Genomic DNA, 22,343 nt, shown 5'->3' on the forward strand with positions numbered 1-22,343 from the left:
AGCACAACTAGGGGTGGGTGGAGGGGTGTAGTGTGTGTGTGTGTGTGTTGCTTAGTGACACTAGCAGTTTGAGTCACATTTATTCACGTGACCCTTCTGAGTCTGCATAGCTATCTCATCTGGGATTACATGTATCATGGATTTTTACCCCCTCTCTCCACTGTTTGTTTTCTAACCACTCCCACCCTCCAAAGTAGTATGAGCCATAGATTTTCTTTCAGCCTTTTCCATGGCACCGTGACCACCTTGCCCACACACCTTTTCTTTTCACGTTGGAATTGTTTCTGCTTCGACACACCCTTCTGTCTTTGTCTCTCACCTTTGGGTCCCTAATTCCTACTGTGATGGTATTTGGAGGTAGGGCCTTTAGGAGGTAATTAACCGAAGGTCAGATTCTCATGATGGAATTGCTGTCCCATGTAAAAAAGAGGATGGGCTCTCATTTCCTGCCATATAAAGATACAGCAAAAAGGCAGCTGTCTGAAAATCAAGAAGAGGGCCCTCTCACCAGACAGTTCTTGTTATGTTCCCCAGGCTGGATTTGAACTACTGGGTTCAAGCAATCCTCCCATTTCAGCTTCCCTTGTAGCTGAGACTCCAGGTGTGTGTCAAAATGCCTGTCTCAACAAATGCTTGTTGTTTAAGCCACCCAGTTTATGGTATTCTGTTATAACAGTACAAACTAACGAAGGCAAATCCTTATACTTATGTTAAGGAGAAAGTCCCAAATTGACATTAATAGGTGTCTAAGATAATTCTAATGTTTGTCACTCCCCTTTTTGTGATAATAGGATAATTCAGACCTCAGGCTCAAAGCCTTAGGCTACAGATAAAACAAAATGGCTTTATTTTTGTTGCATTTATTTTTAGTTACTATTTATGGCAGTATGAAACTGATTCTCCATTTGAGGTAAAGCTAAATGTTTCCTTTTTAAAAAAATTATACACAGTAAAATTCACCATTTTTGGTGTGTGCTATGGGTTTTGACAACCACCACAACAGGCAGGAAACAAAACAGTATCTTCCTCCTTTCCCTACTGACCTGTGCTGCTCTCACCCTACATACCTGGTAACCACTGCTTGATTCTCCATCTCTATAGAATATGTGGAATACAAATGGAGTAGTCATATAGTGAGTAATCTTTGAGTCTGGATTCTCTTTCCCTGAGCATAATGTAGGTGAGACTCGTCCATGCTGTGTGTATCTGTAGTTTTGCTGAGCAGTGGTTCTTTTTAGGGATGTGCCACAGTGAATTCATTCACCAAATGAACCACATTTGGTTGTTTTCCAGTTTTGGTTGATTATGCATAAAGCTCTTCTAAACATTTATGTATAGGGTTTTGTGTGAATATGTTTTCATTTTTTGTGAATATGTGTTTTCATATTCATTTTGTGGGAATATGTAAACATTTAGGAGTGGTATTGTTAGGTCATATGAGAAATTTATGTTTAACTTTTTAACCAACTGCCAAACTTTCCCCACATGGTTGTACCATTTTGTATTCTTCCCAACAAGGCACAAGAGTTCTAGTTGCTCCATATTTTTGCCAGCATTTGGTATTACAGAAACATTTTTAAACCATTCTAATAGGTATATGGTGGCTAAGTATTTCCTTTTTACCTAAATATGTTTAATTTTTTTTTTTTTTTTTTTTTGAGACAGAGTCTCGCTCTGTTGCCCAGGCTGGAGTACAGTGATGCGATCTCGGCTGACTGCAACCTCCGTTTCCTGGGTTCAAGCAGTTCTCTGCCTCCGCCTCCTGAGTAGCTGGGAATATAGGCGCCTGCCACCATGCCTAGCTAATTTTTGTATTTTTAGTAGAGACGGGGTTTCGCCATCTTGGCCAGACTGATCTTGAGCTCCTGACCTCGTGATCCACCCACTTCGGCCTCCCAAAGTGCTGGGATTACAGGCGTGAGCCACTGCACCCAGTCTGTTTAATTTTTTTTTAATTAAATAAAATGTCTGTTTCACCACAAAAGGCAGTTTGATTTGAGGGGTAGATATTGAGTAAATTGTAGTGCTGATCGTCATATATGGCAAAAATTGTGCCAGAGGTCGGGTAACTGAGTGAATTTGGAGGACTAATTCATTCTACTAGGCTCTAGCTCTATCAACTAAAGAATGAACTGCATGAGGCTGTCCTGGATATCTAACTGATACTCTGGATATTTACCAGATGCAAATGATTGTGTTAGAATAGGAAAATGATGATCTGTTCTTAATACGGAAGCAGTTGCAGTGACTGTCATTTTTTGAAGTCTTGTTAGGTTTTGACAAGCCAGACCCCGATTAATTTAACAGCAGATGATATCGTGGAATATTGACAGTTTAATCTTTGTGAGCTGATTAGTTTTCTTTAATAATCTGGCCATAAGACCATTTGGACAGTTGCTGAGTGAGATCTCAACATCTTGAAACCGGATGGCTTTGGGAACGTGAAGCAGTAGGAATTGGCTTATCAGAATTTCACCAGTAAGATTTTTCTTTTTTTACCTCAACTGGATTTTTCAAAAGAATTTCTAGAATAAAAAGATAGAGTGAACAAGTTCCCAGTCCAGTTTCCTTTTTGTAGTCATGGTTTGTGGATTTCAGTGATAAGGAAGGTCACTTTCTCGTTTCCTCAGCAGGAGTCTCTGAAGCCAGATACACTGCAAGTTTTTGAACCATAAAATGTGCATAAGAAGCAGGTAGCCACTCAAGCTTTACTGGGTGAACTTTGGGGGCACTGCTAATTCATTCTGAGACACTCACTAGGACATAGCTCAAATTAATTACTTAAGTTATGATCCAGTGATGGGAAGGGTTGATATTATTCACTATTCCAGTACAAATCTTGGAGGTACTTAAATACTTAAAAAAGACCCTGTTTAAGTGATGAGCAGTTTGAGGGTTAAAAATAAAATCAGGTGGAAAAATAGTACCACTTTCTGAAATCTACTGGTAGTATATTCCTATTCATTGGTAAGGCAAGTAAAGTATTGTTGACCTTGAGGCTGGCTTTCTAAGAGATGCGAAACCTTGGAACATTGTTTGTGTGATTCAGTTGGAGTCTATAAGTCTTTTGCATGTTTTTTGTGAGGACTACGTTACTATTGAAGATACTTGAGTAAAATACCCAAGAATCAGGTCTTAAAATATTTCTTAGATAATGATTTCATTCAGTTTATAAAATGCCAAGACAACTACCTGCCTACTGATACCATTCGGAGTATGAGAAGTGTATAAAGAAGGAAACAATCATTTCATCTCTTCCCATTTCTGAAGTCACCTTCCTGAGGTGGCTAACCACTGTTAAGGGTATAGTATTATTATACCCATTTAACTATGTGAACTCATAAAACTCATAAACTTGTAAAACATGCCATATTCTGTTTTTCAGTGAAATGCAGTGATAGTTTACATCTTATTCTGTAACTTGTGTGTATCACTTCAATGCACATTAAAGATATTCCTTCAGGTAACTGCATGTACATTTAACCATTGTTTTTCTTTTTTTTTTTTTTTTTTGAGATGGAGTCTCGCCTCTGTTGCCCAGGCTGGAGTGCAGTGGTGCGATCTCAGATCACTGCAACCTCCACCTCCTGGGTTCAAGTGATTGTCCTGCCTCAGCCTCCCGAGTTGCTGGAACTACAGGCGCCTGCCACCATGCCCGGATAATTTTTTGTATTTTTAGTAGAGATGGGGTTTCACTGTGTTAGCCAGGATGATCTCAATCTCCTGACCTCGAGATCCAGCCACCTCGGCCTCCCAAAGTGTTGGGATTACAGGCGTGAGCCACTGCACCTGGCCAATTTAACCATTCTTTACCATTTACCATCATATAGCTAAAACATTTTCCCAAGGGTGGATCAACCATATTTCATTCAGTCATTTCCATATTCTTGGACACTCATATTTTCTGTGTCTTGGAGGGCTACTTTTGTTTTGGTCTTGTTTGTTTTGTTTGCTGCAAACCATGCTGTCACAAATATCTAAGAACATTTTGTAGAGACCACAGCCAATAGGAATCAATAGAATTTTTAGGACAAATCATAGAGTTGACTAGATAGTTTTTCAAAGCATATGAGAGTTTTTTTGTTTGTTTCTTGTTTGTTTGCTTTTTTTTTTTTTTTTTTTTTTTTGAGACGGAGTCTCGCTCTGTCACCCAGGCTGGAGTGCAGTGGCCGGATCTCAGCTCACTGCAAGCTCCGCCTCCCGGATTCATGCCATTCTCCTGCCTCAGCCTCCCGAGTAGTTGGGACTACAGGCGCCGCCACCTCGCCCGGCTAGTTTTTTGTATTTTTAGTAGAGACGGGGTTTCACCGTGTTAGCCAGGATGGTCTCGATCTCTTGACCTTGTGATCCACCCGTCTCGGCCTCCCAAAGTGCTGGGATTACAGGCTTGAGCCACCGCGCCCGGCCTTGTTTGTTTTTTAAGAGAGGTTTTCTTTTATCTGTTTCAGATGTCATGCTGTTTCAGGTAAGTATGTTTCTTGTTCTTGAGTGCTAGAAGTTGTTTGGGACATGGTACTGGATGTAGTGTAATGAAGGCAGCTCAGATATTCTCCTGGTTGAGAGCTGTACTGACCAGTCCAGTAGCCAGTAGCCACATGTGGCTATTTAAACTTAAAAGTTATTAAGATTAAATAAAAGTTCATATTCAGTTTCTCAGTCACACTGGCCAGCCACTTTTTAATAGCTACATATGGCTAGGGGCTACCATGTTAGACAGCAGAGATATGGAACATTTCCATGAAGACAGGTTCCATCAGACAATGATGGTTAAGGATGAGGGATGCTGCCATCAGATTACCTGCATCCAGACAGACCACGGCTCTGCCCAACTTGTTATGTAACCTTGGGCAGGTTACTTCTCTGAGTCTGAGCTTCCTCATCAATAAAATGAGGGTAATAATAATCCTTACTTCTGGGTTTCTTGTGAAGATTATATACAATAATAGTACTGATTAAGTGCTTAACACCTTGCTTGGGACATAAGTGAACATCTGAGAAATGGAAGCTATTATTTTTTTCCCAGTGTTATATATTTTTTTCTTTTTTGGGGGGTTGGACACTGTGTTTATTATTAGCTTAAAGCTAATAACTGCAAGATATTGTTGGCCCAATTTCTAGCTAGAGAAACAGAAGGCAGTATTGTAGGCTAAGGAAAATCCCAGTTTGTCAGCCCGGTGGCTTTTTTTTTTTTTTTTTTATTAATATGCTGTCCCTGAGAAACATGGTTGAATTTGTTTTACTCGTCTTCTGTCAGGAAGTAACCCTTCTGGCTTTGTTAGAAGCATGGTTTGTAATAATTGTACCCAACCCAGATGGCTCCTGAAAACCCTTTGAAATGCCATCTGCCAGGCGTGTGTCCAGCCAGCAGCCTGTCATTCTGTTACAAGAAAAGAGAAGGCGGGGTCCCCTCCCTGGGTCCTTTTCTCCACAACATTGCTGAATGGAGCCTGGTCAGGCTGGCCCAGACCCAGGGCAGGCTGCTCAGAGGATAGCTGGGAAACCTCCTGCTAGCCTGAGCATGGAAAGGTTTTGTCTGGGTAATAAACCCTGAACGGTTTATGGGTGGAGACTTGCCCGCCCACCCACTCCCTTCCCCTGCTGCTCTAAGGCATCCTAAGCATATTGATTTACATGGAAAAATGGGATCTTAGTTTCATGTTTCCTCTGAAATCTAGCATTTTTGACATTCTTGATTATTTTGAATCCTCTCAGGAAATTAAGACCCCAGGGTGATTGTTGTCTTTAAGGTAAACCTGATAAATTGGATCTGAAAACATCATTGAAAGAATGGCAAAGATGGCTGCAGAAGGAGAAAAAAATCAACGTTGTCTGGTTTGGCAAGACTATAAAACTCAATACACTTTTTGTTTTGTTTTATTTTGTCCTCTTTTTTTTTTTTTTTTTTTTGAGATGGATTAAGTTAATGGAACTTTGGTATGGAGGCTGAATATGAGAGTTGCCATATAGAACATATTTAGGACAGATCCTTTCACAGCAAGTTTCAAAGAGATTCTATTCTTGCACTGCACTGGAATTCCCAGTGTGATGTAGACTGTTTGTGTTTTACAAGTAGCTGGCTGAACAGCTTTTTCACTTGGCTCCAAGACATCACACCCTCCTCCTTTGCTCCTATCTTGCTGGCTATTGCTGCTTAGTCTCCTTTGATGATCTTTCTCTTACTCCCATCTTCTAAAAGTTAAAAGTTCTTAGTGTTCACTCCAAACTTCTTGGCTTTTTTTTTCCTAAACTCTCTCTGTAGATTTTATCTTTCTGTCTCTTGCCTTCAGATGCCTTTGGTTTACTAATCAACTGATCACCCTTATTATTATTAAGTTTACATTCCACCCTCTACTCTGACCTTCAGACTTTTAAGATCAGCTGTGCTCCAGCTCTCTGCACCTAGCTGTCTATTAGGCATTTCAAACCTAACATGTCCAAAAGTGAAACTTTTGATTTTCCCTTTTCCCAAAACCATTCACCTCAGCCTTCTCAATCTCTGCAAATGGCACAGCCCATTTGCCCAGGTCACAACATAAGTGTTTCTGTCTTTATTCTTCTGTCTTTCTTTCATACAACATCCAGTCCATCAGCAAGTTCTATTAGTTAAGTCTTCAAAATATAGACCTAACATGGTGTGATGAGCTGACATACTTTGTTTTTAAATTTAATTGAATTTTAAGTGCTGGGATACTTATGTAGGACGTGCGAGTTCGTTACATAGGTCAACATGTGCTGTGGTGGTTTGCTGCAGCTGACAATCCATCATCTACGTATTAAGCCTCACATGCATTAGCTATTTATCCTGGTGCATCTCCAAACCCCTGATGCTCTCTGTCCTCCATCGGTGGGTGGCATGGAGAGCATCAGGATAAATAGCTAATGCATGTGGTGCTTAATACCTTGATGATGGGTTTTACTTTTAATATGTCTGTTCTATGGACTATACTGTAGCTCTTTAAAATACTCTGTTTGTAATAGAAATCTCACTGCTTCTTATCAGTTCTGTCCTACTATTCTAGTCCATATCTTGATTACCATTCACCTGGACACTATGGTAACCACCTAACTGGTCCCCCTGCTTCTATTCCTGTCTAACCCACCTTACTCTGTCAAAACTTGTTCTCCTTGAAGTCAAAGAGCTTTAAAAAGGAAAACCAAGCCGAGTGTGGCGGCTCATGCCTGTAATCCCAGTAATTTGGAGGCCAAGGTAGGAGGACTGCTTGAGGCCAGGAGTTGGAGACCAGCCGGGCAATATAGTGAGACCCCCCCATCTGTACAAAAAAAAAAAATAATTAGCTGAGTGTGGTGGCATGTGCCTGTAGTCCTAACTACTCAGGAGGCTGAGATGAGAGGATCTCTTGAGCCTAGGAGTTCAAGGAGATATATTGTGAGCTGTGATTCCTCCACTGCACTCTAGCCTGAGCGATAGAGCAAGACTCTGTCTCTAAAAAGAAAAAGAAAAGAAAAGCCAAATCAAGGCACCCCCTTGCGCAAAACCATTCTAAGGATGACATTCCATTATCCTTAGAATAAAATATGAAGTGTTTTCTGTGGCCTACGTAATCTTGCCCCTTGCTTTCGTTTCCAGCCCTTTTTTCATCACTGTACTGCAACCATGCTGGCCTTTCTGCCCTTTCCTCGACACACCAGATCACACCTTTATCAAAGCCTTTGCTCTTCCCTCTGCCTGGATGCATTCCCCATCACCTTTGCATTTGCCAGGCTCTTCCTCATCACCTAGCTAAAATAGCTTCCCTACTTCTCCCTTGCTTCCTCCTTCCATGACACTGCCTAAATCTTTAACCTATGTTGCTCCGAGATACCTTCTGATCTTTCAGGCTATAGAAGAATGATTTCCTCCTGATACTATATTCTGTATTTATTTATATACATATTTGTTTTCTGTGTCTCACAGTAACATATAAATTCCATCAGGGCATGAGCTTTGTCCTGTTCACAAGTGTTTCCCCAGTGCCTGAACTAGTGCCTGGCATATGTTGGGGCCTCAGTAAATATTTGTTGAATAATGCCATGGCATTATTCATGGCAATATATAATGCCATGAATACACACACACATACAGATATATATATATATGTATATAATAACAGATTATTATAGTGGGATTTGAACAGTAAGATTCCATCAATTAATTCTAATAAAAACATAAACTATAATGTCTACTAAAAATTATTGAGCAAAGCCTTCAGAAAGGATTATCTCATTCAATACACACAACAAACTTATGGATTAGGTGCTATTGTTATCCCTATTTTGCAAACAAGGACAGTGAGAAATAGTAGACACTAAGGAACCTGTCCAAGACCACGAGTTGGAGAGGTAGATCATGAACCTAAGCATTCCCGCTCCAGACCACTGCTCTTTAACAGTATGTGATACTGTCTCTATGTTTCCTGTGTCTGATACTTGATATGTAAATTTAAAAGTTGTGAACTACCTCAAGGGATTTGTCATCACCTGCCAGGGGAGGCACAAAATGGGAACAAATTAGGAAACAGTGTAAGAGTATCTGACTTCTTTAACCCCAAGGTTCTAGCATGCTGATTATGAGAAGCAAACATCTATAATATAACCATTCTATGCCCAATTTGCAGCTATTTAAAATATTCAGATTTCAGATAGAAGAACTGTGTACACTAAAAGTACATTTTGCTTGAGTAACGTGTGTACGAAGTGTTGAGTGTTTTTGACTTACGAAAATTATGAATATCCAGTGTAGGTGTGGATGCAGTCATTCACATGAGCAAATGATCAGAGACTGCACAGCGCTAAGAACTTTAGGGCCACTAGGCACATACAGTTGGTTATTTAATTCCCAGGCATAGGGAAATATCCTTGCTTATTATATAGGAAAACATTGACGTTAAATCACCACCACAGGTAATAATGCCTTGCAAAATGAGCTCTGTTGAATGTAACAGCAGAAATCACATTTTTTGCTCTCTCTCTTTTTTTTTTTAATCTCATAATATTTAACATAGGCTCCTAGTACATGGTACATAGTTGCTGCTTGGCTTATTTTCCTTTCTTGACTTATGTGTAAAACACATTCTGCTCATTGCTTCTACTTTGTTGACTGAGATTGGGCTAAAATGTTAGATCCACAGCCCAGCACCTGAGCTAGGTGACTTTTGTTCTCTGGATGCTCTGCATTATTTCATAAGAAGAAGTGTTACATTTGTCAGCCACTGAGAAGATGACCAGATTAATTTAGGGGGAGAATTTTCTAGCAAATGCAGTGTCCTTTCTCCCTAGTCAGAATTCATGGATGGCCTCTTTTTGCCAAACATATTAATTACATGAGGAGCAGCAGCATTTTAATCGCTGAGAGACGTCCAACCACAGATCTTGGGCAGTCAGATTTCTCTAATGATGTGTTTATGCAGCAGGTGTCATTTTTCTTAAAGGGCTTTGGAACTTGCTGGTTGTATTGAGAAACACAGGAATCTCAAGACCTATGATAAAAACACAGACCTCTTAAGATCTGAGCTTAAGGTGGATACGTTTTTAGTATTTACTAGAGTCCTAAAAGCTGCTGACCGTGAATGTTGTCTGTATAAAATCCAGTTCACCTTTTCTATTCAGTGCATTATCAAAAATGGTGTAAAACTCTCTCTAGGTGACCCAGCTGTGCTTGTTTTTCTCTCTCTCCCATTTGGGGTTCCCAGGCACTAGAGTGTGGAAATGAGAATGCTGTTGTGTTGTGTTAGAAAGAAGTTGCCTTTACTGTGTCCCTGTCTGGACAAATGAGGCGGCAGAGTCTTAGGTACGCCGGCTTACTAAACAGGTTATTTAAATTACACCTGGATGTGGAACTTCCTGTTTTAGTTGACTGATGGTTTGTTGTGCCTTTGTATTTTCTGCTACAGGCACAACCCGATCTCCCAGAGAAGGAGAAGTGCCTGGCGTGGACTATAACTTTCTGACTGTGAAGGAGTTCTTGGACCTCGAGCAGAGCGGAACTCTTCTGGAAGTCGGCACCTATGAAGGTGAGTTACTTGTATGGCAGCATAAAAAGCTTCTCTCCTGGGTACTTCAGAGGAGCCCAGAGCCATGCGGGTAAAAATGTTTTGTGGAATCTGGAGGTCTAAACAAATAACAGGAGATTGCAGTTCACTTTAATATGACGAAAATAGATAAAGTCTGTGGAATAAAGCTTTGTGGAGCTCTTTAAAAATAGTTTTTGTTTTTCTCTAGGAGTTTTCTTTTTTAATTTACCTATTCAAATGTGCGGGTGTGTTTTGTTTTTTAATATGGACATGTATGGTATTAGAAAAGAAGGAAGAATCATGGTTAATCACAAAATGTGACCCTATAAGTAGTGTTGTTTTAATCTTGAAGAAATATAATGTCACTTTCCTAGTGATTGATTTTTAGTGTATTTTTATGTGATTCATAAAGTAAACTATTTTTGTTTGTTTGTTTTGAGACGGAATCTCGCTCTGTCGCGCAGGCTGGAGTGCAGTGGCACGATCTCAGCTCACTGCAAGCTCCGCCTCCCGGGTTCACGCCATTCCCCTGCCTCAGCCTCCCGAGTGGCTGGGACTACAGGCGTCCGTCACCAAGCCCCGCTGATTTTTTGTATTTTTAGTAGAAACGGGGTTTCATCGTGTTAGCCAGGATGATCTCAATATCCTGACCTCGTGATCCGCCCGCCTCAGCCTCCCAAAGTGCTGGGATTACAGGAAAGCAAATTATTTTTAAAATATTTACTTAAATAATCTGCATATACCTGTCTCCCACCTGCCTAATTTAGGATTCAGTATTATAAATAATCTGATTACGAAGTTGATGTCAGTACAGACATGCATGGGCATGTGCATATATACATGTGTGCATGCATGTTGTATGGATATTCCCATTTCTTCCCTGTTTTCCCCAAAAGGTAGTATACAGTACATGCTGTTTGGTACCTTGCTCTTTTTGTTTAACAGTATGTCTTAATAGATCATTGCAATTCGGTAATAAAGCACTTCTGGTTTTCTTCTTTTTGAAATATAATTATAAAAATTATAATTCCTTTGTATGGGCATACCATAATTTATTTAACCACTTCCTTCTGAACAAATATTTGAGTCAATTTCAATGTTTCATATTTCTAAACACTGCTGAGTTGAATGACATGAATGTATCATTTCACATAGGTGCAAACATATCCATAGGATCAGATCCCATTGCTGGGTCAAAGCCAAATGTGGTGGGAAAAAGTCATGTTTTTCTGAAAACAGTATTATAGCTTGATTACTTTTTGGAGTGTTATTATTCTTTGAGGCAGAAGTGGCGCAATCATACTATTAACTAGGACAGATTATTAACTTGGTCAAGTTATTATGTGTGTCTCTTTACTAACTCTTTAAAATTTGGATTTATTAGGCATTCACAGGAGCATTTTAAAGATTAGGCATAAACATAAAGGGTAAATACAAAGTAGATTATTATTTTATTAGGAACATTCTAGCTTTAATGTGATAATTGCTCCTGTTATGGTGACTAACAGTCATATCATGATCATGAATCTTAAAGATGCTGTTTCTGGTTTGATATTCTTTGGAGAAGGGGAGGAGCATTGTCTTTGTACATACTGCTCATTTCCAAATTGTGAATATACAGTAGACAGTGTATATTAATCAAACTCCTGCTCATGAAGTCAGAAATTTTTATTTGTTTGTTTTTGAGTATTGCTAACTATCAGTTGGCTTAGTTTCCTGAAACTACATGTTGGGATGTGACTGGGTGGCTGGTGGGCTGGGCAGGGGTCCAAGAATAATCGAGGTCTAGGAGTGTATAGAGGGAAGGGGGAGGGGGACTGCGGGAAGGTACAAGGAGCTTCTTCAACTTGTTGTCAGCATGCTGTCCTCATATATTGTACATGTGAATTGAGCTAAAACTTCAGTGGCCATGGATAGAACATGTGTGACTCCTCTTTGGTTAGCAGAGAGAGAATTGTCCTCATCTGAAATCAGTTATTATGCCCATCTGAGAGGCTTCAGTCGTCAAATATACAAAACATCTATTTGCATTTTTGGAGAGGCTGGGGTAGGAGTGGTTGTACAAAGCAAAAGAGGATTGGGTCGGATAGGAAAAACTTGTGATTTAGACTCCAATTTAACTTGAAAGATGGAAAGTAAACTCGCTTTATTCAGTGTTAATGGAACAAATGATATATAGGTGGAGTCAGTTCTTTTTCTCATTTAATTTTATCATTGCAACAGAGGCAGCTATTATCTTCACTGAATTTTTAGATGGAGACATTGAAGCCAAGTGGCATTAAATAACTTTTTCAGAGTTGCATAGCCAGTTCTAGAATGCTAGAGCAGGAACCAAACCCAGCTCAATGTGACTCTCAGATCCTACACTCTTTCCTAAAAACCCCAAGAATATCCTAGATGTAACTAAAAAGCTAAGGAAAGTAACCATTAGTACGTGAAGCTAACTTCCTTGTGTGTAGCGATAGAGGAATGTTTTTCAGAAAATGTCTGATTGTCTTATAGAAAATGGTGCCTTTGTGAGTGTTACATAGTTATTTTGGAATTGGAATTTTCTTAGGTGAAGGATTAATCTTTTCCACTTCTAACCCATTTGACTGTGCAGTGTTCTTCAACCTTTGGCCTATTAGCAACGAAATTTCCCTACCACATGAGATGGCTCATAAGTTTTTTTTTTTGGAAACAGAGTCTCACTCTGTTGCCCAGGCTGGAGTACAGTGGCACAATCTCGGCTCACTGCAACCTCCGTCTCCCGTGTTCAAGCGATTCTCCTACCTCAGCCTCCTGATTAGCTGGAACTACAGGTGCATGCTACTGTGCCCGGCTAAGGTTTTATATTTTTAGTAGAGATGGGGTTTCACTGTGTTGGCCAGGATGGTCTCAATCTCATGACATCGTGATCTGCCTGCCTCGACGGTGCTGGGATTACAGGCATGAGCCACCACGCCTGTAATTTTTTGGAACTGACCCGAGTATACTATATTGACTCTTAAAAACTGAGAGCCAAATGGAATGTTTATTAAATGCCATATACCCTCATAGGAGTAGGGCTGGAAAGACATTTAGAGAACTTTCTCTGTCTTTGCCTCCCCTGGATAAGTCCCTTGATGGTGGCTGCTCTCTATTGGTGGACACTAACAAGCTTGCAAGCCCTGCTGTCACACTGCCTAAGTTTGATTCTCAGCCCTTTTGCTATTGAGCTGTGTGCCCTCCGGCAAGTTACTTAATGCTCCATGTCTCCATTTTCCCATTGGTAAAATTAGGATAATAATAGTGCTTCCTCAGAGGTAGGGCTAAATGAGACAATAATTGGAAAGGGCTTAGCAGAGTGTCTGACACATGTAAGCTCTCCATCAGCATTAGCTCTTGTATTTACACGCACCTAGTTCTAAATTGCTCCCGTAGTGGATCCCTTTCCTCTCTACTAGTCAGTAAACCAGCAGATTTGCCAGTGAAATGTCTTTATTTACCTCCCAGGTACTCACCTTATTTTTTGCCCTCCTGAAATTGCTTTCTCCACACCTCTACTGGTTCCAGAGAGGAAAAGTCTACCGCAACAATACAAAGTACTCTTTAAAGCAAGACATGTATAAATGTTTAAGTAACAGTAATAAGCGTACATGATGGAATAGTTCCTACAGTAAAAGACTTAAAACTAACTAAGTCCTAGTTGCTTCCCCTCTTCCATATAGGTAACCATTATTAAAGATGCTAGTGCAAATATCTAGAAACCTTATATGTACACAGCATATATGTATATCTTGTTTATTTCACTCTGTTATTGTCCTTTGCCCTTAACACACCTTGGAGATCTTTCCACATTACCCCATACAGTTTCACCTCATTCTTTATAAATGCTGCATAGTATCCCAGTGAATGAGTGTGTGTGTGTATGTGTGTGTGTGTGTGTATATATACACACACACATATATGTGTATATATATACACACACACACATATATAATGAGTATCCCAGTGAATGAGTGTGTGTGTGTGTGTATGTGTATATATATATATATATATAAAACTTATTTAACCAGCCCCCTGCAGATGGACATTTTAAATGTCCCCTGTCTTACCTCCCCCTTCTGTTTTTGGTGGTGGTGGTATAAACAGTGCTTCAGGTATCTTGTTATACAATTATGAGCATAACTGTAGGGTAAATTTCTGGTAGCACAGTTTTAAAGCAAGCCTTTTAATGCATATAGAATTTATTTCAACAAGTATTTATTGAGCATTTATTTCAGGTCAGACTTTTTTTGTGAGGCAAGGGATATGATGTACAGGGTAGTAGACCAAAACTGCCTGACTTTGAAGGTGCTTATGTTTTTTAGTAATTATTTTTGCTAGTGCTTGTGTGGCACATAGTAGGTGCTCTTCAAAGTGCACTGTATACACAAATTCATTTAATCTTCCTAACAAGCCTATAAGGTAATTTCTATTTATGTCCATTTTACAGAAGAGGAGTATGAGGCCCAGAAACACCAATAATCTCTTCTTAGTTCACATGGTAAACCAAAGATAGAGCTGGGATTCAAATTCAGGTACTCTGGCTGCAGAGTCTACAGTCTTCCCCCACTCAGCCTTGTGAGGCGGATTAAACATAAACAATTTTGTTGGGCATGGTGGCTGACACCTATAATCCTACCACTTTGGGAGGCTGAGGTGGGAGGATTGCTTGAGCTCAGGAGCTCACGGCCAGCGTGGGCAACATGGCAAAAGCCCATCTCTACAAAAAAATACAAAAATGAGCCAGGTATGGTGACGTGCACCTGTAGTCCTGGCTACTCGGGAGGCTGAGGTGGGAGAATCACCTGATCCTGGGAAGTTCGAAGTTGCAGTGAGCCACGATCACACCACTGCACTCCAGCCTAGGCAACAGGAGTGAGACTGTATAATATATGAACGAATGAATGAATGAATGTAAACAATTTTAAGAAAAGTGATGAGTGGGCCGGGTGTGGTGGCTCACATCTGTAATCCCAGCACTTTGGGAGGCCAAGGCGGGCAGATCATTTTAGGTCAGGAATTCGAGACAAGCCTGGCCAACATGGTGAAACCTCCACTCTACCAAAAAAATACAGAAATTAGCTGGGCTTGGTGGTACATGCCTATAGTCCCAGCTACTTAGGAGGCTGAGGTGGGAGAATCACTTGAACTCAAGAGGCAGATGTTGCAGTGAGCCGAGATTGTGCCACTGCACTCCAGCTTGGGTGACAAAGTGAGACCCTGTCTCAAAAAACAAAAAAAAAGAAAAAAGAAAAGAAAAGTGATGAGTGTTCTGAGAGAAACTACACAGCGCTCCAGAAGCTTATAGGAAGGGCACACCATTTCATCTAGTTTTGGCAGACACCCTGGAGGAGTCGAAGCTATGTGAGGACTATGTTTCTGCCACTTTGGGTCAGGTGAGAGGCTGGGAGATGGTGTTTGAGTTTAGTAGTCAGCATGGGTGGTGGGGCCTGAATCCACAGAGAGTGATGTGATGATGAACCAAGAGAGGGTTAGAAGGGTGGCTTCTAGAAAGGGAGGGGAAGCAAGCACACCCTGTTTCCCTTAGAACCACTGCTGTCCCGTAAGAACTTCTTTCCTTGCTGGGAATGTTCAGTATTCTGTACTGTCCAGTACGGCAGCCGGTAGCCACCTGTGGCTCTTGTGATTGAGAAACCGAGTTTTAAATTAACTTTAATTCAATATAAACTCATTTAAATGTAAGTAGCCACACATGACTGGTGGCTCCAGTTTTAGAGTCAAAGCTTCTGAAAGGAAGGTTGAGGACCTGCTCAGCAAGATCGTCTCTGTCCTCACCAGCTGACTTCACAAAGGAAAGCATATCTTAAGAGTTAAGCTCCTTTCAAAAAGAATCATCATTTTGATCCTCCCAAAGAGGATGTTATGCAAAGGAGTGATGATCTTCTTTTGTGGATACATTCTTTGACAGGCGAGATGCAGACAAATAGAGTGAACCAGTGAAGCCTTAAGGCCCAGTAACCTTCAGAATTCTCTTTCAAGCCCAATATTTGCTTGATTTAGATTGGTAGGGATGTAGTAAATGGAACTGCAGTAAAGTTAGTTTCAGATAACAGAACTGAGATCCAGAGAGAGCTTGGTTTAAGATACTGCAAGGAATTAGGAACATAGCCTGGCCAAATGTTGCAGGACTGGGATGCTTTTATTTGCCTGTTGCCTGAAAAGTAATGCTTCTTTTGTAGCCTCAGTTACTAGTTTGTGAGTTCATTCATTTTTTTATTAAAGATAAAATGCTGAACAAAAGCAGATATGGTTGTGGTCACTGTCTTTATGGGTCTTAACTGTCTAGTGGACAAGACACATTATTTAAATAAATAAATATCCAATTTTAAGTGTGCAAAGGTCTTTAAAGGAGACCATAAGATGGGGAGAATGGATGTCTATGGAATTGAGAAAAGGTACCCCTGTAGAAGTAGTAATTGAAGTGAGGTCTGATGGGTGAGCTGGAGTTAGGCTGCTGGATTTAGCAAATAAAAACACGGAACACCCTGTTTTGCATATCATCTGGCAACACCAGTTGGAATTGGCTTTAGACCACATTGGTGATGGTGGTGGTAAATAGTCAACTGAATCTAGAGATATTTATGTGAAAAGCTGAATTTGTTAATGTATTGGTTATTGTGAGAAGGAGGTAGAAAAGACAGATGATGGTAATCCTGCTAAGATGACTCCTAGTTTCTGTCTTCTATAACTAGATAGATAGTGGTACCATTTGTGAAAATTTAAAAATACTAGAATTGGGGTAGGTTTGACGGGCAGAGGCTGCATCCTGAAACTTTCTATCCCCCCCAGCAACTGTAACGCTGAGAGTTGCATATACTCCCAGCAGAGTAGAGCCCCTTCCTAGCTATGTAAGGAATCTGATTATCACCCCTCACAAGGCATAGAAGTTATTAGTAGAGTTTGTCATTGATTTCCACTTTATAATTTGAACCAGCTCCTCTTTCGGTCACTGAACAGAATTGGCATCAAAGCAAGGCAAAGAAGATAAGAATAAACACATCTTTCCAACTTGGGCCAACTTCCTAATTGTGGCACCAAGCTAATTTATTTGATATGGTGCTTAAAATAAGTCAGTGGAACCATTTCCCTTTTCCCTTGCTTTTCTTGTTTGTCTGTTGACATTTTTGCTCTGCAAGACAGGTCACTGCCTCAGCCAGCCCTTGGGACTTCTCTAGGAGAGAGTTTACAAGGGATGAACTATTCAGTGGAGGGTGAGGGTCCAGACATGGCTGTTTTACAAATGCCTCTGTGTAGAAGAGGCTGATTACACACTTTGGGCATTGCAGAGGTTTTCCTTCAGCGTAGAATTGCAGTGCCAGGGTGACATTTCAAATTGGAGTTATGGGTTGCATATTTCTCCATGTTAATTAGGAAGAGGATGTTAGCATTCAATAATGTTGTTGTTTTGCTTCCTAGAAGGTCTGCAAAAAGGCAGCTGCCAATGGTTTAATTTTTGGGGACACAGAGGTAAAACAGGGGTGAAGAGAGTTCTTGTTTCTGGTTAAAGAAAACGAGACTGTCTGGAGTCCTGTTCTTTGGCAGGCCCTAGAAGCAGTCTGTTGTGATGAGCTCTGTTGGCAAACTCTGCCGTGGAATGTTCTCTGTTGATAATGAAAGTGACCAGATGAAATCTGTGCTATAATTGGCTGTTCTTCTGCTTAGGAAGATGGGGAGGCTGGAGAAGTTTTCTTTAATTCCCTGCTTAGAGATCCCCAAAGATTCCTGGAGTTAAAAGCATAGATGTCAGAGACAGACTAATCTGTGTTTAAATGCCAGTCATCATTTTTGACTTGTGTGAATACCAGTTTCTTTATGTGAAAATGGGAATATTGATGCCTTTTTTTTCTGTAAGATTGTTTATGAAGATTAGAATAAGTGAATAAATGAGTAGTGACAATCGGTGCACAATAAAGGTAACTTTAAAAAATGTTGTTATTTGAATATGTGTTTTGATAATACACTCTTCTACACGTTAACCCTATTATCTGTCTACAACATCTGGCCTGACTGGAGACTGCCAGAGTTTATTATAGGCTAACATTGTGCCAAGCACAGTGCTGGGTGCTTTATACACATTGTCTAATTTAATCTTGACAAAAATCCTATTAGGTTGCCATGATTTTTATCTTTGTCCTATGTGAACTGAGGCTGAAGACAGAGAGGTCCCTTATGTCACTCAGGGTCATAAAGCTCTTATATTGTCCTCTTTGATCTGGTATTAGAAGCCAAATGGCACCGGCAAGGACAAACTGCTAATTATAGGACAGTGGTGTATTGTCCTTCTGTGCGTGAACATCGTATTTTTGTAGGGTGGGGCAGGCAGGAAAAGGAAGAGTAAAAAGAAAGGATTGCAGTTTTGTGAAGGAACTATCGTGTGCTGAGCAAGCAAGTAGCAAAGCGAAGTGAGGCAGATCTTGGTAATTCAGATGTAATTGATGGACTGGAAAGAAAGTGTTGTGAGTCATGCTATTAAAAACTGGATCCACAATACAGGTTTTTAGGAGGATCCCAGGCTGGAATTCATGTGCACGCTCTGCACTTGTTCATTTACTCATTCTGCAGTGAATTACCGGGTAATGGTATGTGCCTGGCATTGTGTCAGGCCTGAGAACACAGTGGAACCCAAAATCAGATGTGGCCCCTGGCCTCTTGGAGCTTATAGTCTAGAGGTGAAGACTGGTACTGAATAATTAAACAGTCTGCTATATACAATAAAGGGCATTAGGAAGGGGAGGTACATGGTTCCTTGAGAACATATAAGAACTGATAAGGACAGCTTTGATCTAGTCTTTGGGGTCAGAGATACTGTTGCTGAGGATAAGCAGGCAGTAACAGGGTGAGGAGCAGAGGGAGGAGTGAGTGCAAGAGCTATGAGGTGGGGAAGGAGGCACAGTTTACATGCTGGGGGCTGAAAGGCAACCAGTGAGGTCAGAGCAAAAAGAACAAGGTGAAGGCAATCAGGACAAGTGCTTGGAGAGTGGGCCTGGGGCAGACCACTCAGGACCTTGAGGCCAAGGCAAAATCAGATATGCTGGATGTCCATGTATTCATGTACTCTATACATATTTGCAATATACGTAAAGAAAGTCAGGTTTTGGTACCCCCCCCCAAAAAAAAACAATTTTTGCCCCCTTGGGGGTGATATTGCCCTGGTTGAAAATGCATGCTGTAGATTCCCAGCCATGGGTGGTCACTACCATCCTGTTCTCGGGCTTATTTTCAAAAGCTTGTCTCGTAGGAAGAAGACAGACACGTACCCCCAATTCCCACCCCCATCTACCCTGGACCAGCCATGTAACTCCATGGCAGGCGTTTCTGCCACTTTGGGCCTCTATGTTTGTCGTCTGCAAAAGAAGAATGATTTTCTCTGTCCCAAATGGCTTTGCTACACAAACAGTGATCCATGGATCTCAGGCCCACCCTGATCATTATTTAATGTAATTTAATTGTTTGCACATTGAAGCTTGACAAAACTGATGTATGCCATATTAGAATGATTGCAAAGATCATGTTTCAGTCCAATTTTTACTTTGTATTTCCCATGCTTGGCATTAAAAAGTTTCTCTGTAAGGAAATGAATGAATGAATGAATAGTAAATTTATATAATTTGAAAGCCATACAGATTTGGTTCATCCTAGCTTAAATTCCAGGGTTACAATCCTCCTTAAATATTTTATAAAGCTCTAAAAATTGATTCGCAGTGCCTATTACTTTTTAAATGTGTGTCAGAAAAATATTTTTTTTGGCTTTGTCCTGGCCAGAGATTGTGCTTCTTAATTAAAGCCAGCAGTGGCTTCCTCTTAAGTCCTCCTTTGCCCTCCGCTTTCCTCCCTGGCCACCCTCCCTGTTGAGTTTTGTTGTAGAACCAGTTCTGAAAATAGCAGCAGAGAGAATAAGTTTCCTCTTGGGAGGGAGCCCAGCCACTGCAGGAAACGTGTGTTGGATAACGCAGAGCCTGTGGGACAATCAGGCTCACGGCTCCTGGACACTGTGCAGCCTACCAAGTGATAGCCCCAATTAAGTTTTTAATCACTTATAATTTTTCAGATGATTTTTATTTAATACCATTAAGTGGCACATATTGTCTGTGAAGTTTGTGTTTCTACATGGCTAGACATTGTAAGGTTTGTGTTTCTGCTATGGCTAGACTTTGCTTGATTGTGACAAGAGTGCAAACCTTTGCAAAAGGTGGAGTGTTTCTGGAAGGTTAGAGTCATGAACTCAAATGCTTGAGGGACCAGACAGGTCAGGTAAGAGGGTGAATAGTCTACGTAGAGGCAGAGAAGACCAGTGGTGACTGTGGCAAACTGGAGCATACGTGACCCATCCTGCCCATTGCTGCACGGTAAGGACAGTTCACAGCAGAGTAAGACAGCCAGAGTTGAAATAAGACAGCCAGAGTTTTTGTCCAAAAGCCCAGGGCCAAAAGCAAGTCTTCCAAAAATCACTTCACTCAAAGGCTAATCTGTGAATTATTGAGGACTTTTTGAAGTTTGAGGTTTTCTTACATCTACTCATGCCTCTGCTCATGCCCCTGTATCTGCCCATGCCCTTGCATTGCCGCAGCCTTAGGGCACTGTTTTAGATGGGGTCCAAGATCTTTGTCTGCCAAGGGTCAGGCAAAACCAAGAGAGGGAGCAAAAATTTCTCTGCAGAAATCCTTGATTTAGTATGTTCATGTGAATTGGCTTTAGACACATACTTGCTTTTCAGTGTCCTCTATAAGAGATGGAGTCCCTGGAACCAGACTTCACACTTTGTCAAGCAGGGAATCCAGACTTCAACTAGAAGCTTTCTAATTTTAAATGTTGGTCACTAATCCGAATTATTTTAAAACAGTGGTGTATGAAAGTTTGAACACTCTGCAGTTAGAAAACCACTAGACAGAAACTTTTCTATAAAGGTTGTAGGTTTCAGTATGGGAAATAAGAAATAATGGAGAGATTTGGATAATAATAACATCGTCTCATATGTAACACCTTATAGTTTACAGAGTACCTTTAACTCTGCCTTAGTTAACTGTCACAATTCTATGAGGTTGCTACAGCTGGTGCTACCATTCCCATTTCACAGAGAAAGTACTAGAGAGACTGAGGGTGGAAGACTTGGTTATTTGGTTATTGACAGGTTTGCTTGCTTAGTGCTCAGTTACCCTGTGTGACACTTTGGATACGTGATCTCTGATCCTCAAAACAATGTAGTATGGGTGTCATTTTAAAGATTGGAAACATGCAATAGCAACTTTAGATAGCATTTATCTACCCTCACCATAGTGGCAGACTTCAGCATAGGTTAAAGGCAGACCGTCTCATTTTGTCCTTCTAACAGCTATTCTAGGTGTAAACTAGGTTCTCTTAGAATCCCAAGTTAAAGGAGGACAAAGACTTGCCCAGAGTCCCACAGCTAGTTAGTTAGTAGTGGGCTTTCAACTCTGAACTGTCTCTTCCAAGCCTTTTACCCCATGATGTGGTGTGCCAAGGCTCTGCAGTGTTGCTCATGGGCCACTCATTAAAGCCAGTGAAATTGCTTATGTTTGACAGTTTATATCTTCTACAACAGCAGTTTCATATGGTTCAACCTAATATTATCTACTTTATCTGCCTCCACTCAATATTAAACTAATTTTCAGAAACAGGAAACCATTGTGAACAAGTGGATTGTTCTGGGTTGTATGTAGTTGCATTGACAAATCTGCTAATCATTTATTAACTTAAGAAAGATTTTGAACTTGAAAAGTGAGGATGGGTACCTAATGGAAAATCCGCACATATTTGTCAAATTTAAGTGGAACTTTTATTTTCCGAGCACTTATTATTTCTGCCATAAATGCAGATGTTGAAGTTTTAATTGATTTTAAATGATTAATAATTCTATGAATGCTACTTCAGTTTAATGGCACTGAAACTGAGGGATATGGCTAGGAAATTATACATATAAAAGTTATGAGGGAGGGATTCCACATCTTTCAGTAGAAGTTTCTTATTTTTAGACATTAGCCTTAGTTTAACATCTGACTCGAAAATGTACATAATGTCTTGATATAATAATGATTGTAAGGAATGAAAATTAAATTCACTAGAGCCTAGTCTCTCTCCTTTTTTTCTCACTGTGCAGATTATTTTTAAAATAGTTAACGATCGTACTTTCCTAAACTTCACTAAATAGTCTTCAGTTAATGAGAAAGTTAACAGTTTGGCCTAGTTACTTACACCTTCAATGAAGGCATGAGACATCCTTTGATACAGCCTCCATAGAAATGCAAGATTAAGTGCATTTCTTGGTTGACGCATGTGCTAATTTCTTCT

General features: G+C 40.4%; 1 protein-coding gene across 2 annotated transcripts in view; it reads left to right on the forward strand.

Moving 5' to 3' along the window:
- The window catches only part of MAGI1 (membrane associated guanylate kinase, WW and PDZ domain containing 1), a 275,228-nt gene that overhangs the window by 113,565 nt on the left and 139,320 nt on the right, over window positions 1-22,343 (forward strand). For both annotated transcript variants that reach the window (XM_011947180.1, XM_011947179.1), the window contains exon 2: window positions 9,891-10,010. Coding sequence is in view for 1 of the 2 variants with exons in the window: in XM_011947179.1 (XP_011802569.1) it covers window positions 9,891-10,010 (120 nt within the window). In the remaining variant the exon portion in view is untranslated. The remainder of the gene's footprint in view (window positions 1-9,890; window positions 10,011-22,343) is intronic.

Source organism: Colobus angolensis, unplaced genomic scaffold (assembly GCF_000951035.1).
Source record: "Colobus angolensis palliatus isolate OR3802 unplaced genomic scaffold, Cang.pa_1.0 Scaffold26, whole genome shotgun sequence".
NCBI classification, from domain to species: Eukaryota; Metazoa; Chordata; class Mammalia; order Primates; family Cercopithecidae; genus Colobus; species Colobus angolensis.